This window comes from Marmota monax, unplaced genomic scaffold (genome assembly GCF_021218885.2).
Source record: "Marmota monax isolate L192 unplaced genomic scaffold, Marmota_monax_Labrador192_F-V1.1 WCK01_AAM20220418_F8-fsc00004, whole genome shotgun sequence".
Taxonomy (NCBI): Eukaryota; Metazoa; Chordata; class Mammalia; order Rodentia; family Sciuridae; genus Marmota; species Marmota monax.
This window is the reverse complement of record NW_026692881.1, coordinates 19,031,874-19,045,302: the sequence shown is the minus strand read 5'-3', so window position 1 is coordinate 19,045,302 and position 13,429 is coordinate 19,031,874. Positions and strand designations below refer to the sequence as shown.

At 36.0% G+C, this 13,429-nt stretch overlaps 1 protein-coding gene across 8 annotated transcripts in view; it reads left to right on the top strand.

The window, feature by feature from the left end:
* Nucleotides 1-12,951, top strand: part of Nt5c2 (5'-nucleotidase, cytosolic II) — a 143,925-nt gene extending 130,974 nt beyond the window's left edge. For 6 of the 8 annotated variants that reach the window (XM_058581279.1, XM_046450071.1, XM_058581280.1 and 3 more), the window contains 13 exons: nt 487-578; nt 712-769; nt 1,797-1,890; nt 2,398-2,451; nt 4,645-4,728; nt 5,796-5,837; nt 7,553-7,660; nt 7,839-7,905; nt 8,548-8,718; nt 10,385-10,436; nt 10,556-10,616; nt 10,768-10,944; nt 11,495-12,951. In XM_058581279.1, coding sequence (XP_058437262.1) covers nt 487-578; nt 712-769; nt 1,797-1,890; nt 2,398-2,451; nt 4,645-4,728; nt 5,796-5,837; nt 7,553-7,660; nt 7,839-7,905; nt 8,548-8,718; nt 10,385-10,436; nt 10,556-10,616; nt 10,768-10,944; nt 11,495-11,734 — 1,300 coding nt within the window. In that variant the 3' untranslated portion in view covers nt 11,735-12,951. Of the gene's footprint in view, nt 1-486; nt 579-711; nt 770-970; nt 1,075-1,796; nt 1,891-2,397; nt 2,452-4,644; nt 4,729-5,795; nt 5,838-7,552; nt 7,661-7,838; nt 7,906-8,547; nt 8,719-10,384; nt 10,437-10,555; nt 10,617-10,767; nt 10,945-11,494 lie in introns of those variants that run through there. The other 2 variants (XM_046450074.2, XM_058581282.1) reach the window with 2 other exon arrangements.
* The last annotated feature ends 478 nt before the right edge of the window (nt 12,952-13,429 follow it).

The window sequence follows — 13,429 nt, the reverse complement described above, 5'->3', positions numbered from 1 at the left end:
ATGAATCCTAGATTTTCCAATTCCTTCTCTCATTTGCTTCTCTCTACCCCTTAAGTTGAAATGATTTCCCCTTCCTCAGTTTTCTTACAGCTCTTTGCAGCTTTCTTGTAGTAGTTGTGATTTTTTAAAAATCTTATTATACTTAAATGTGTATGTTTCTCCCTCCCAGACTGAGAACTCTTTAAGGCTAGAACTTGAGCTTGTTCATATTCTAGTACCCCATGTTTAATATTTGGAACCCTGTGTTGTACATAACCATCAAAATATTTGAATGAATTATTATTTTTTTTAGTTGTAAATGAACACAATACTTTTCTCTATTTGTTTTTATGTGGTGCTGAGGATCAAACCCAGTGCCTCACAGGTGCTAGGCAAGTGCTCTACCACTGAGCCACAACCCCAGACCCTAGAATGAATTTTTGAATAATAAATATTCTCCAGTCATGTTAATTTTTTGAATGTCAATTTTTAAAATTTTTCTTTCAGGCCAGAAACTAGAGAGCAGTATCCAAATAAATTTATTCAACGAGATGACACTGAAAGATTTTACATTCTGAACACACTATTCAATCTACCAGGTAGACTCATTCTATGCTTATATATTGGTACTTTCCCTTCTTTCCATAATCATTTGTCTTTGCTCAAAGGAGATAATAAAATGTTTGAATTATTTCACTTATAGCTTATGAATATCTATTCTTCATTTTTCAGAGACCTACCTGTTGGCCTGCCTAGTAGATTTTTTTACTAATTGTCCCAGATATACCAGGTGTGTATATGCTACAATTTTCTTTTTCCAGTTGATTTTTAAAATTAATGTACAGGGTTTTAGAGAACTGGCCATTGTAGGTCTTTTCTGCTTTTCTAAAGTGAATTTAGTGCTAGTGAGAGATGCCACATTGCCAGCCTGGAGATGGGACAGCACCAGCAGCTCCATGCAGGCTCTCACCTCCCACACGGCCCCTCTCCTTGCCAGTGTGCTGCAGCCATGTTTGGAAGGGACCACTTCTGATTGGCTTCTCCTGGGAATGAAGACGGCCAGCAGAGGTGCTAATTGTGACAACTGAGTGGGAGGTTTGTGTGATGATTATCTGTCCAAGCAGAATTACACTAAAACCCCCCGACTCATTTCACAGCAGCTACCCAGGAGCCATTCAGGGATGGTAATTTAGTTTCATTCCCAGGCCCAGCAAGATTTCATTGAGGAATAAATACTGCTTATTTTCCCTGAAGCAATTTTTTGCTTAAGTCTTGAATAAATTATCCTCTATTTTTATAGGGAATTGGATAGCCTTTGCTGAAGGTGTAGCCATATATGTCAGAGTTTGCTAACTTCTTATGTTAGTCCTTACCCACTTCAAGACACTAGATTTGGTGGAAGGCTGAGTCACTAAGAAAATGGACATTATCTTTATACCTAGGGACAATGTCAGAAAGAAGTCAGGGTAGAAAGAACCTAAATGACCAATTGTACGTTTTAGATGTTTCTTCAGTGAGAACCTGTTTCTAAAAAGTTATGAATAAAAACCTGATATTTTATTACTTTGACCTTTTAGCTTCCATTCTATATATTATTCTATCACTTTGTATTTGTTCAGAGTTATTGTATTCCATTGAACATATGGCAATTTCTGGTGGTCAAAAATGGATTTTTATTAGGGAGTAATTATTTTCCTAATTAGCCACAGCCATACCCATATGATATTGGAATCTTTGAGTCCCCTGGGTAACTTTTGTCATTCATTTTATTTATCCTCTTTTGAATTCCCTGTCACATTCTTTTTATCTTTCTGTAGCTGTGAGACAGGATTTAAAGATGGGGACCTCTTCATGTCCTACCGGAGTATGTTCCAAGATGTAAGAGATGCTGTTGACTGGGTTCATTACAAGGTACTCAGAAGCTGCTTCTTCCCCTGCTTACTGTCTGGCATGTCTTTACTTTTCAAGTGCAAATGGAGTAAAATTTTTCTTCCATTTATAAAAATGGGTTGGGGGTGAAGGGATTTCCCGCCTAATGATAGATCTCTAGAATATATTTGTTCTTGTTTGGTCATCCTAGCCACTTTTCCTCACTTGGTGAAACTTGGCTTCTAGATTTAAATGAGTTTTCATTTCTCAAACTGACTTAGAAGAGATTTTCGTGTAAAAGATTATATTTAACAAATCTTTGCAGAAAAGTAGACAGTTTCATATTTGAAGACAGATTTTGGTGGCAGAGTTGCAGCAAATCATATCTACTACTTTTTCCTAACCCTCTAGTTTTATTTGTTTTTTCCATTTTGGTAAACACTTAAGTTCATTCTGGTTGACAGTAAATACAATTTTTATTGTGAACTAAATGTTAAAAAAAACTTATTTTGTTATTTTCTTAGCTTTTTTTTTTTTTCTTTTCCCCAGGGCTCCCTTAAGGAAAAGACAGTTGAAAATCTTGAGAAGTATGTAGTCAAAGATGTAAGTAATAAAGGGAGAAACAGATCTATATAGCTTATTTTACCTATTAAAGAAATGAATAATAAGCCTGTTCATAATGAAATGGACAAGGAAGATAGTTCTTTGTTGTGACATAGTATGTGCAAGGTATAATCACCAAGAATAACTAGAACATATGTCTTAGTTTTTTGTGTGATTAGTAAGCAAGAAGACCTAGTATTTCATTTGTCCTTTTAGATCTAATTATAACATAGCAACTAGGGGGTTACTGTGTGTATATCACCATTATATCATCTAATATATTATTGTTATATCTGTTTTATAAATGAAAAAACTAAGAAATAGAGGAATTAAATATCTTCCCTAAGATTACACAGTTAGTAAATAGTAAAGGCAAGATTCACACCCAAATCTGACTTAAATCAGAAGCATTATACTAGACACTGGACCATCTAAACAAATGTGCATGTATATGACTGTTATTTAAAGTACCTTGGGCTGGGGTTGTGGCTTAGTGGTAGAGTGCTTGCCTAGCATGTGTGAAGCACTGGGTTTGATTCTCAGCACTGCGTATAAGTTAAAAAAGAACCATCAAGAACTTAAAAAAAAATTTTGAAAAATAAAATACCTTTAACTTATCAATAGGAAATATTGAGGAAGGCTTTAAAATACCTTAAAAGATTAGTGGGAAACATTACATTTTTAAAAAATATAATGTAATAAATTAATAGTATCTTACCAATATTTTAGGTTTGGCAATTATACTGTGATTAAATAAGATGTTACTATTAATAAAAGCTTAAGGAAGAATACCGGGGAACTCTTATTTCAATAACTTTTTTTTTTTACTTTTTAGTTTGGGTGGACACAATATCTATTTGTTTATGTGGTGCTGAGGATCGAACCCAGTGCCTCACACATGCTAGGCGAGCACTCTGTCTCTGAGCCACAACCCCAACCCCTCTATAACTTTTCTATAAGCTAAAATTGTTTCAAAATAAAAAGTAAACACATACAGAGTCTCAAGTTCAGACATTTCTTTCTTTTCTATAGCATGTAAATAGCAGAATACAATATTTTCTCCAAGCACTACAGTAAAGATTTTTTATTTTCAGAATTTGTACTTCCTATTTCACTCTCTTTCCCACACTGTTTCAAAGAAGAACACTAAGTGGGGAGGGTCCATATTTTAGTCAGCTTTTTTTGCTGCTGTGACTATAGGACCCAACCAGAACAATTTTAGAGGAGGGAGTTTAACTGGGGGCTCACAGTTTCAGAGGTCTCAACCCATAGACAGTAGGCTGCATTCCTCAGGGCTCAAGGTGAGGTGAACATTATGGCAGAAGAGTGTGGCAGAGGGAAGGGCTCACACACATGATGATCAGAAAGCAGAGAGAGACTCCACTCACCAGACAAAAAATATATCCCAGAGCCATGCCCTCGGTGCCCCACCTCTTCCAGCCACACAGCCCCTGACTTCAGTTACAGTTCAGTCCCATCAGGTAATTAATTCATTAATTGGGTTAAGGTTCTTCTAACCCAATCATTTCTTCTCTAAACCTTCTTTGCATTGTCTCACACCTGAGCTTTTGGGAGATACCTCATATCCAAACCAAAATAGTTCAGGAGAATTGTGCAAAGGAACCTATTTATTTATTGTGAGAGAAGGAAAAGGTGTTTTTCTTTCCAGTTAAAGAAACATATCAGCAGTTAGAATTTTCTTATCTGCAGGTGGGCATGGGCATTTCTAGATTTATCTGGACTTGCCATTACATTCTGCAAGGTGCTTGTAAAACCCTAGTATATACGTAATGTGGCTATGTCTAATAATCTCCAATAGCAAATTTGCTGGTGTTGTTTAAAATAAACTTCTCCGGATTTCTAACACATCTAACTCATATACTTCAGGAAATCACAGGTAATTTAAACTCTTTCTTGAGGTAGACCATATGAGAAAGGTGGAAATATGTTAATGTCCTTATAGTCATTTTATATATGAATCTAGATGCTATGTACAGTTTGTATACTACATATATTAAGATTTTTTTTCATGTATAACGCTTACGGGAGCTTTTAAATGCAAAATTCTGAAACCAACAACTAATCTTTAAAAGACTTACCCTACCCACTATTTTAGGGGACAAAAATCTAGTATATGACTACCCCAAAATGAAAGTATTTGTGTTTTAGTGTTTTGTTTTTACTGCATTTCAGGGAAAACTGCCTTTGCTTTTGAGCCGGATGAAGGAAGTAGGGAAAGTATTTCTTGCCACCAACAGTGACTATAAATATACAGATGTAAGTGCTTAATATTCATATTTTTTGATTATGCAGAGAAATTATTTTGGCCTAAAGAACCTTGAAAATAATGAGGAGGACAGAAGTTTTTAAATGAAAGTAGTTTCTGTCATCTTATTTTGAAAGCAGAGTGAAAAAAGCAAAACTGTATAGGGAGAAGGGCCATATCAGAATCCTTCTAATTTTTTCTATTCTTTATGACTCTTTTCCCTGATTATAGTTGGTTACTTGAAGATTTTAATTTTGGGACTGTTTAAAATATTTGTGCTGATTAAAATGGCTTCTGTGTCTCTTTGGAGCATCATTTGTATAAACCTAAGAAATCGTACCCTTTACTTTCTGTACTTTCCTGATGTTGGAAGCTCCATAGTAGTAAGTCGTACAAAGATTTTTTGAATTTTAGATATCAGAATTTACTACCTCTTTTTTTAAAAAATATTTTCTTAGTTGTAGATGAATACAGTATCTTTATTTTATGTACTTATTTTTTGTATGTGGTGCCGAGGTTCGAACCGAGTGCCTCACGCATGCGAGGCAAGTGCTCAACCACTGAGCCACAGCCCTGACCCACTACCTCTTATTTTTAAAATTGTTTTTTAGTGTGATTAAAGCATGTGAAAAAAACTAATATTAATTCCTTATTTACTTTTGCTGAGACAATTACAAATTAATAGTGTTAGTAAAAAGTTCTCCCTCCAGTTCATTTTTGTAAAAACTTTAAAATATATTATTTCCATAAGTCATTAGTTTTCTCTGTGCCCCTACCTTATATGCCCCTTATCTCAAATTTTGTGTTCTAGGAAAAGTAGATAGGGATATATGTATGAATCTGTATAGATCTGAGAATCTCATAAGGTTTTGCGGGGGTTTTTTTTGGGGGGGGTTTCTCGTATGATGAAGTATTAATTTCTAGCTTCCACTGCCATAAACTAGAAGAGACAAGAATGTGGTGAATGAATTCTATATTGAAAAAAGACATTTTATGAAAAGGTTTTGATATTTTTTTTCAATTATTGCATATCCTTTGCAAAAGTAGTATGTGAACCTTATTTTGCATTTTTTTCCAGAAAATTATGACTTACCTGTTTGATTTCCCACATGGCCCCAAGGTATTTCATTAACTTCATAGATCGTTGCTGTAGTAATAATGAATGCATTTAATCATTCAGGAATATTTAGGGGAAGGAATTGGGTGGGAACTACCCAGAATAGTCCTAGATTTTAAACCTTTTCTTTAATTCTCATTAACAAAAGAAAAACAATTAGCAATTTGAGTATTCAGCAGATTGAAATAAAAAAAGGATATTCAAGTGGAATTTAGTAAGATTGGATCAGAATAATTTCATGCCTAAGAAGTTCTGTGTGGAATTATGAAGTTTGTATAGCAATGAAAGTAATTTTTCAGGTTGAGAAATATATTTGGTTAATAGGAACAGAAAATTTATATGTGTTCTTGACAGTTTCTATATTCTGCTGTTAAGTCATTGCTGAGTTTTGTGCCCAAAGAACAGTTAACTTTGGTATTTAGCAAAGAAGTCTTCATTCCCACAGTATGGCTATATTTAGATTTAAGGAATACCCATTACAACTTAGTCAGTCATATACTTGTAGAATTTGATTCCTAGACTTCTATGAATAAAAATCAGCAGATCCCTGTTTTGAGATCACCCCAAATTAATGTGCACTGCTCTTCAGGATAGAAATAATTTTAATGGGCATAACTTCTACATTATTATTGTGACTACTTTGTTATATGAACCAAAGACTAGTATATACGTAGAACCATCACTCTAAGAACAAATAAAATTTCCTGATATGGTCCATAATAGTTTATATACTTTAGTTCTAATGCTGATCAAACCTCCCTCTTTTTTTTTTTTTTTGTATGAAGTTGCATTTATTTTTTTTTAATTTTTTTCCTTTAATTTTTATTGTTGGTTGTTCAAAACATTACACAGTTCTTGACATATCATATTTCACACTTTGATTCAAGTGGGTTATGAACTCCCATTTTTACCCCGTATACAGATTGCAGCATCACATCGGTTACACGTCCACTGTTTTACATATTGCTATACTAGTGTCTGTTGTATTCTGCTGCCTTTCCTATCCTCTACTATCCCCCATCCCCTCCCCTCCCATCTTCTCTCTCTACCCCATCTACTGTAATTCATTTCTCCCCCTTGTTTTTTTTTTTCCCCTTTCCCCTCACTTCCTCTTGTATGTAATTTTGTATAACCATGATCAAACCTCCCTCTTAATCTGTCCCTTGAGTATTGACTTACATCTCTCCCTAGCTCTTTTTCATACATTTCAGATTGTGAGCACACCTTCATATGTTAAATTGCTGTGATATGTTACTGGAACTCAGGAGATTAAATGATTTAAAATGTAGAGATTACTTTGGTTGGGGGGGAACCAGGGATTTGAACTTAAGAATGCTTAACCACTGAGCCATACCCCCTGCCCTTTTTTATATTTTATTTAGAGACAGGGTCTCACTGAGTTGCTTAGGGCCTCACTAAGTTACTGAGGCTGGCTTTGAACTTGGGATTTTCCTGCCCCAGCCTCCCAAGCTGCTGGGATTATAGGTATGTGCCACCACACCCAGCTGTAGAGATAATACTTGAGTTTATTAATTATTTACACCTGTTTCCAGAAGGATGTGGCTTATAATTAGACACAGTGCATTTTTAAAAATTAAATAGTGAGAACTTCTGGTTATACTTAGTACTGCTGAATTCCTTATATTTGAACAAGATTACATGTGAGTGTCTTAAGATAAGGAGTGATGTTTTGGTTTTTACTGATTCTCTTTCACCAGCCTGGGAGCTCCCATCGACCATGGCAGTCCTACTTTGACCTGATCTTGGTAGATGCACGGAAACCACTCTTTTTCGGAGAAGGCACGGTATTGCGTCAAGTAGATACTGTAAGTTGAGAGGGTAATCTGTCTTCTTCCCCCACTCCCACTCTCCCTAAGAAAAATAGATACTTTTAATTTAATGGCCATAATGAGTGCCATGACTTTGGCTGCCTGCCAAGTAGTGCTGTGGGTAGATTATAACAGGATGATAAAGTATTACAAAGTTCATATTCTTTTCACACAGAAAACTGGCAAGCTGAAAATTGGTACATACACAGGCCCCCTACAGCATGGCATTGTCTACTCAGGAGGTAAGTCAGAAACTTCCAAAGATTTTATTTAATGTTTTTGCACAGTATTATCTTCACTTAGACCTCACTGTGAAAACTTTGGTGTTCTCTGAGCATAGTGCTACATGTACTCTTCAGTATTTTAGAGATGCTGTTTACCAAAGGTAAATAGTCACCCACTAAATTGATAAAAATCAAGGAGAAAGAATTTTATTTTCACTAGTAGGTTCAGCCACCCCCCTCCCCCCGCCACCACCTCTTTATTTTACCTATTTATTTTAGCTTTTTGGAATATTTTGGGTGCTTCTCAGGAGTTTTCTAGTAGCCTGTGTGTGCACAGATACATATTATGTTAAATAGTTGAACAAAGCTAACTTAGTGGCTGATCTGTGATAAAAAAAAATGGTGATGTTGCTTTTGAAGGTTATATTTACTTAAGCTGAGATAGAATTGTGTAGGATTTGGTATTAGAGTTCTAATCAGCACAGTAGAGCTGAAGACTTTATCTTACAGGCAATAAAAAGAGTGGTAGGAAGAATGGCAAGTCTTTGTCTTTATAAAGGTCTGTCCCTCAAATAAGAGTAAAATTAATCGCAGTATTAAGTGGGTATGGACTTTGCTGGCTTTAACATGGAGATCTTTTTCTTATGTTCATTGTTTCAGGTTCATCTGATACAATCTGTGATCTGTTGGGAGCCAAGGGCAAAGATATTTTGTATATTGGAGATCACATTTTTGGAGACATTTTAAAATCAAAGAAACGGCAAGGGTGGCGAACTTTCTTGGTGATTCCTGAACTTGCACAGGAGCTGCATGTCTGGACTGACAAGAGTTGTAAGGGACTGTTATATTATTGTGTTTTATAAATCTTTGAAATAGCTAGTTTATATCTAAATGGCCATCTTTGAATTCATTCCTTTTTGATAAACCATTACTTTTTGTGCAGGAGATCGGATGTGGTCAAAAGATGGGCCCTGATAGTCCCATTAGAATATTCAGCTATTTCACAGAATTTTAATAAATATAAGAGGTTATTATCTTATTCAAACTTTTTTATTTCCATTTTGCTCTTTTTTTTTAGTTATAGATGGACATAATACCTTTATTTTATTTATTTTATTTTTATGTGATGTTAAGGATCGAACCCAGTGCTTCTCTTGTGGGAGGCAAGTGCTCTGCCACTGAGCTATAATCCCAGCCCTTATTCAACTTCTTAAATCCCTTTGAGGTTAAGTGTAGAATGTTGGTGTCAGACCTCACTGTGAAAATTTTGGTGTTCTCTGAGCATAGTGCTACATGTTGTATTACAGTTTGTAATTGCTAACCTGTGCTCCGCTTCCTCTGCAGTCCATATTTCTCCAACCATGCCTAGTTGCCATTCTCTCCTAACAGCCCATATCTGAGATTCTGGGAGGTGACAGTTCTGAACATTAATTACATCCTGATATTTATTTACTCTTCTGAGAAATAGAGAATGAAGACAAATTATATTCTTGGACTGAGCCACACTATATATTTGCAGGACATATACTATATTAAATTGAGCTATGGGGATATAGTTACATAAAGGTGTTTGATACACAAGTTCTTCATGCAGCCCTACTGAGTATCACCAAGTATATGGTGAAAGTTACTCCAGAAATTTGGCCTGCCTTGAGTAAGAACCCTGAATCTGTCGCTTAAAATCTGCATGCCCTTAGGCAAGTTACTGAGAATACCCTGTGCCTTAATTTCCTCAAATATTGAAATGGGGATGATAATAATAGCACCTACCTCATAATGTTGATGAGACTTAGGAAATATGTGTATAAAGAAGATAGACATCACAACCCTTCTCAACCAAGGCTCCTCCTGAGAACCAGCAGGAAATGTTGGAGTCTCTCTGTCCTCACATTTGTTAAATAGAAAAACAAATAGATGTCTTAGGGCTTAATTCCCTCGGGGAACTCAGGTTGAGAAGGGCTACAACACATGGAAAGCATGCAGATACTAACTATTGCTATCTCTGTTGTCTGTACTATCAGTAGGATCTTCAGGCTGTCCTTTCATCTGTATTTTCAACTTTCCACCTTTGAAGTTTCAGAAATCTAATTGATTTGGCTGTACTATTTCCTGTACTTGTGACCCTGGACAAGTCACTTCATTCTCATTCATTTATCTAAAAATGGGATTACAAACACTTGCTTTTTGCTGACTACATCTGAGATAGGGTAGGAATTGGTATTTTGCAAGCTCAGAATGAGCATACAGATGGAAGAAAAAATTGTAGTCAGTGGTGTTCAAATAGAAGAAAAGGTAATTAAGGTATTGAGCTGCTGCCACATTCCAAACAGATTATCATGGGTTTTCTTGAAGGAGATAGAGGTCATTTAAACACCTGCCTGTGACATGTTGGTCCAGGCTATATATACCCTTGGGTCCTATGTACAACTTTTTACTGAAGTTTTAGTGTCAGTTAAAAACTGGGAACTTTTCTTTTCTTTTCTTTTCCAAACTTTAGCCCTTTTTGAAGAACTTCAGAGCTTGGATATTTTCTTGGCTGAACTCTACAAGTAAGTTTCTCAGTTCTAAAAATTTCTTCCCTAAAAACCATCTACCTTTTTGGGAGTCACTTTGGTGTAAGAAATGCTCTTTCTGGAGATTTTCACAGGGTTTTTCTCTTTATCTTCAGGCACCTTGACAGCAGTAGCAATGAGCGCCCAGACATTAGTTCCATCCAGAGACGTATAAAGGTATCAAAACTAGATTTGAGAGAAAATAGAAAATGAGTTAAATGATTTTCATATTTTTTATTTTTTTCCAGGGACTGGCATATAGCTGGTGCCCAATAAATAATTTCTTGAATGAACTGAAAATCAATCTTGTTATTTTTTTTTTTTTTAGAAAGTAACTCATGACATGGATATGTGCTATGGGATGATGGGAAGCCTATTTCGTAGTGGCTCCCGGCAGACACTCTTTGCCAGTCAAGTGATGCGTTATGCTGATCTCTATGCCGCATCTTTCATCAACCTGCTGTATTATCCATTCAGTTATCTCTTCAGAGCTGCCCATGTCCTGGTAAATAAAGTTACTTTTGATAGTTAAGATACACTTTAAGATCAAGATCTGCAACCAGCTTTGTGGGATTGCACAGGAGACAATTTAAACATTCTTTTGTGCAAAGCCTAGAGTCAGATTATGTGGTTGCACAAGGGCCTTTCAGAAAGTATGATCAAGATAGAAACTTAGAGAATATAACTTAACTCCCTGAAGTCTATTACAAGTTACAGTGAATGATGAAGACTTTATTCTTTTGTTAATATTAATTCAAAGAAATGTGGTTTCTATATTCCTGTGTTCTGATCTTGAGCTGTTGAGGACTGGCTGTGAAACTGAAAATAATAGTCTTCTCTGTCTTACCCAGTTTCCAGCTGTAGTAAAGGATAGGTTACTATTTTGGGAGTAGAGAGAAAGAGAGGGAGTTTTAGGTAGTAGTTTTGTAAAGGTCTATCTAAATGATTTGTCTGATATAACTCCACATGGCCACCTAATAGGGGAAAAGGGGTTAGGATTGGGGAAGTATCTCTTTTGCTCTACTAGATGTAGTGAGCTTCTTGCTTTGTTCTAGATGCCTCATGAGTCAACCGTGGAGCACACACACGTAGATATCAATGAGATGGAGTCCCCACTTGCCACCCGCAACCGCACATCAGTGGATTTTAAAGACACCGACTATAAGCGACACCAGTTGACAAGGTCGATTAGTGAGATTAAACCCCCCAACCTCTTCCCACTGGCCCCCCAGGAAATCACACACTGCCATGATGAAGATGATGATGAAGAGGAGGAGGAGGAGGAGGAAGAATAAGGAGGAAAACCAAAACCCTGAACACCCATTAAACAAGTTCTGGCAGGACCCACAGGAGCAAAGGATGTTCTTGTTTGGGTTCTACTGGGGAGGGTGGGGGTGCTCCATCAGAGGTACGTCTGGAAAGTTTCTAAAGACTTTAAAATATTCTAATCATAGAGAGATACTTGTTTTAGTTTTGTGTATCTATATTCTTTGCAGATGGCTCAGAATTGTAATGGAGTCTGTATTGGAAGGAAGTAAGGGTAAAGTCAGGCTGAACTGCATGCAGATGGTTCCATGTGGCTTGTGACACTGTTTGCTTGTCATTTATGATCAGTATGTCATAGTGTATCTGGATACACTAAGGATGAAGGGTTTCAAGTGTAATAAGGACTAGTGGGAAGACATCCAAAAATGCTGTATTGTTTCAAATTGTTCTATTACTTTAAAATCCAACTTTTTCAGTGCATTACACAGTATTGTATATCAGTGGAGAAATATATTGTTTCCATTATTGAGTGTAGTCTTCTGTTGAGGTCAAGTTTCCTTTCATAAGCCTTTAAAGTGTCCTCAATGACTGGCAAGGCTGCTGCTCTGTCAGTAACCTTGCAGAAGTATTCTCTGTTTTAGGACCAGTCTGGAGTGGACTGCAGGGATTCTATTTTGACATATAAAAGTCCTATTCTTTCTGTATTTTTTTAGGTTGATAGCACGAATACTTGTTATCTAAAACCTTTTTCTCATCATAATAAATCTATAAAGGAATTTAGCTGAAAGATGACAAAGGAGCAAGCCCCCAGAAAAGAGGAGGAGAAACCTTCTTATATTAGAGAATGGTTGAGTAAGATGTATCAGGATGGGCTGTAATTGTGGCATCTGCTACCCAGTTCCACATTTCTCTAAGCTCTAGTGTTGATTGTTGTATGTTAAAGTTGAACATTAGAGAATGGGAAGAGGACTCTAAGCCAGAACCTTACTAATGCAAATAGCAAAATCAGTGAGAATAAATTCAGAACTCTAAATGAAATCACTTCTTGTTTTGAGCAAGAATGAATTATTGTAGACATTAGGCTCTTATTAATGCCTCACTAGTACAGTGAAAGTTGTTCCAACATTTTGAATAGTGATAATAGATTCTTAACTTTCATATATTTTCTTCCAATCTTACTGTCATTGGTCTATAGGGGAGAATAGACTAGCTGATCTAGAATTCAATAAAATGCAATGTTTCTAAATATTGACTTTGACCCCTTCTATAGCACAACTATAATTATTATTGGTCTTCAAGTGGGTTCAGGTTTGGCTTAGTGACAATAGTTTGACGGTTTCTCGGGAGATACACATTCCCAGAACTCGAAGATCTAACATGATTATATCTATAGTGTCTCACAGGCCTCAATTTTTTCACAATGTTTTTTGGTATCGGACTGCGAGGTGAGGCTTTAAAAAAAAATCATTTTATGGGTAGGCAACACAGCTCAGTAACATAACCAAAGTTGCCATGCCTCATGACTTGCACTTTAGATTGCTGTCAGAATATGTTTCATGGTATGACTTAAATCTATGGAGAATATATGCTCCTTTGAAAGAATCACTTTAGAAACGCTATTGCAAATAAAAATTAGATGCTATCTTTTTTAAAATGTTAGAGAATGTGGTTGCTGTAACTGGTTATTCTCATCCAAGATGAAGACGTTGCCCAGTTTTATATAG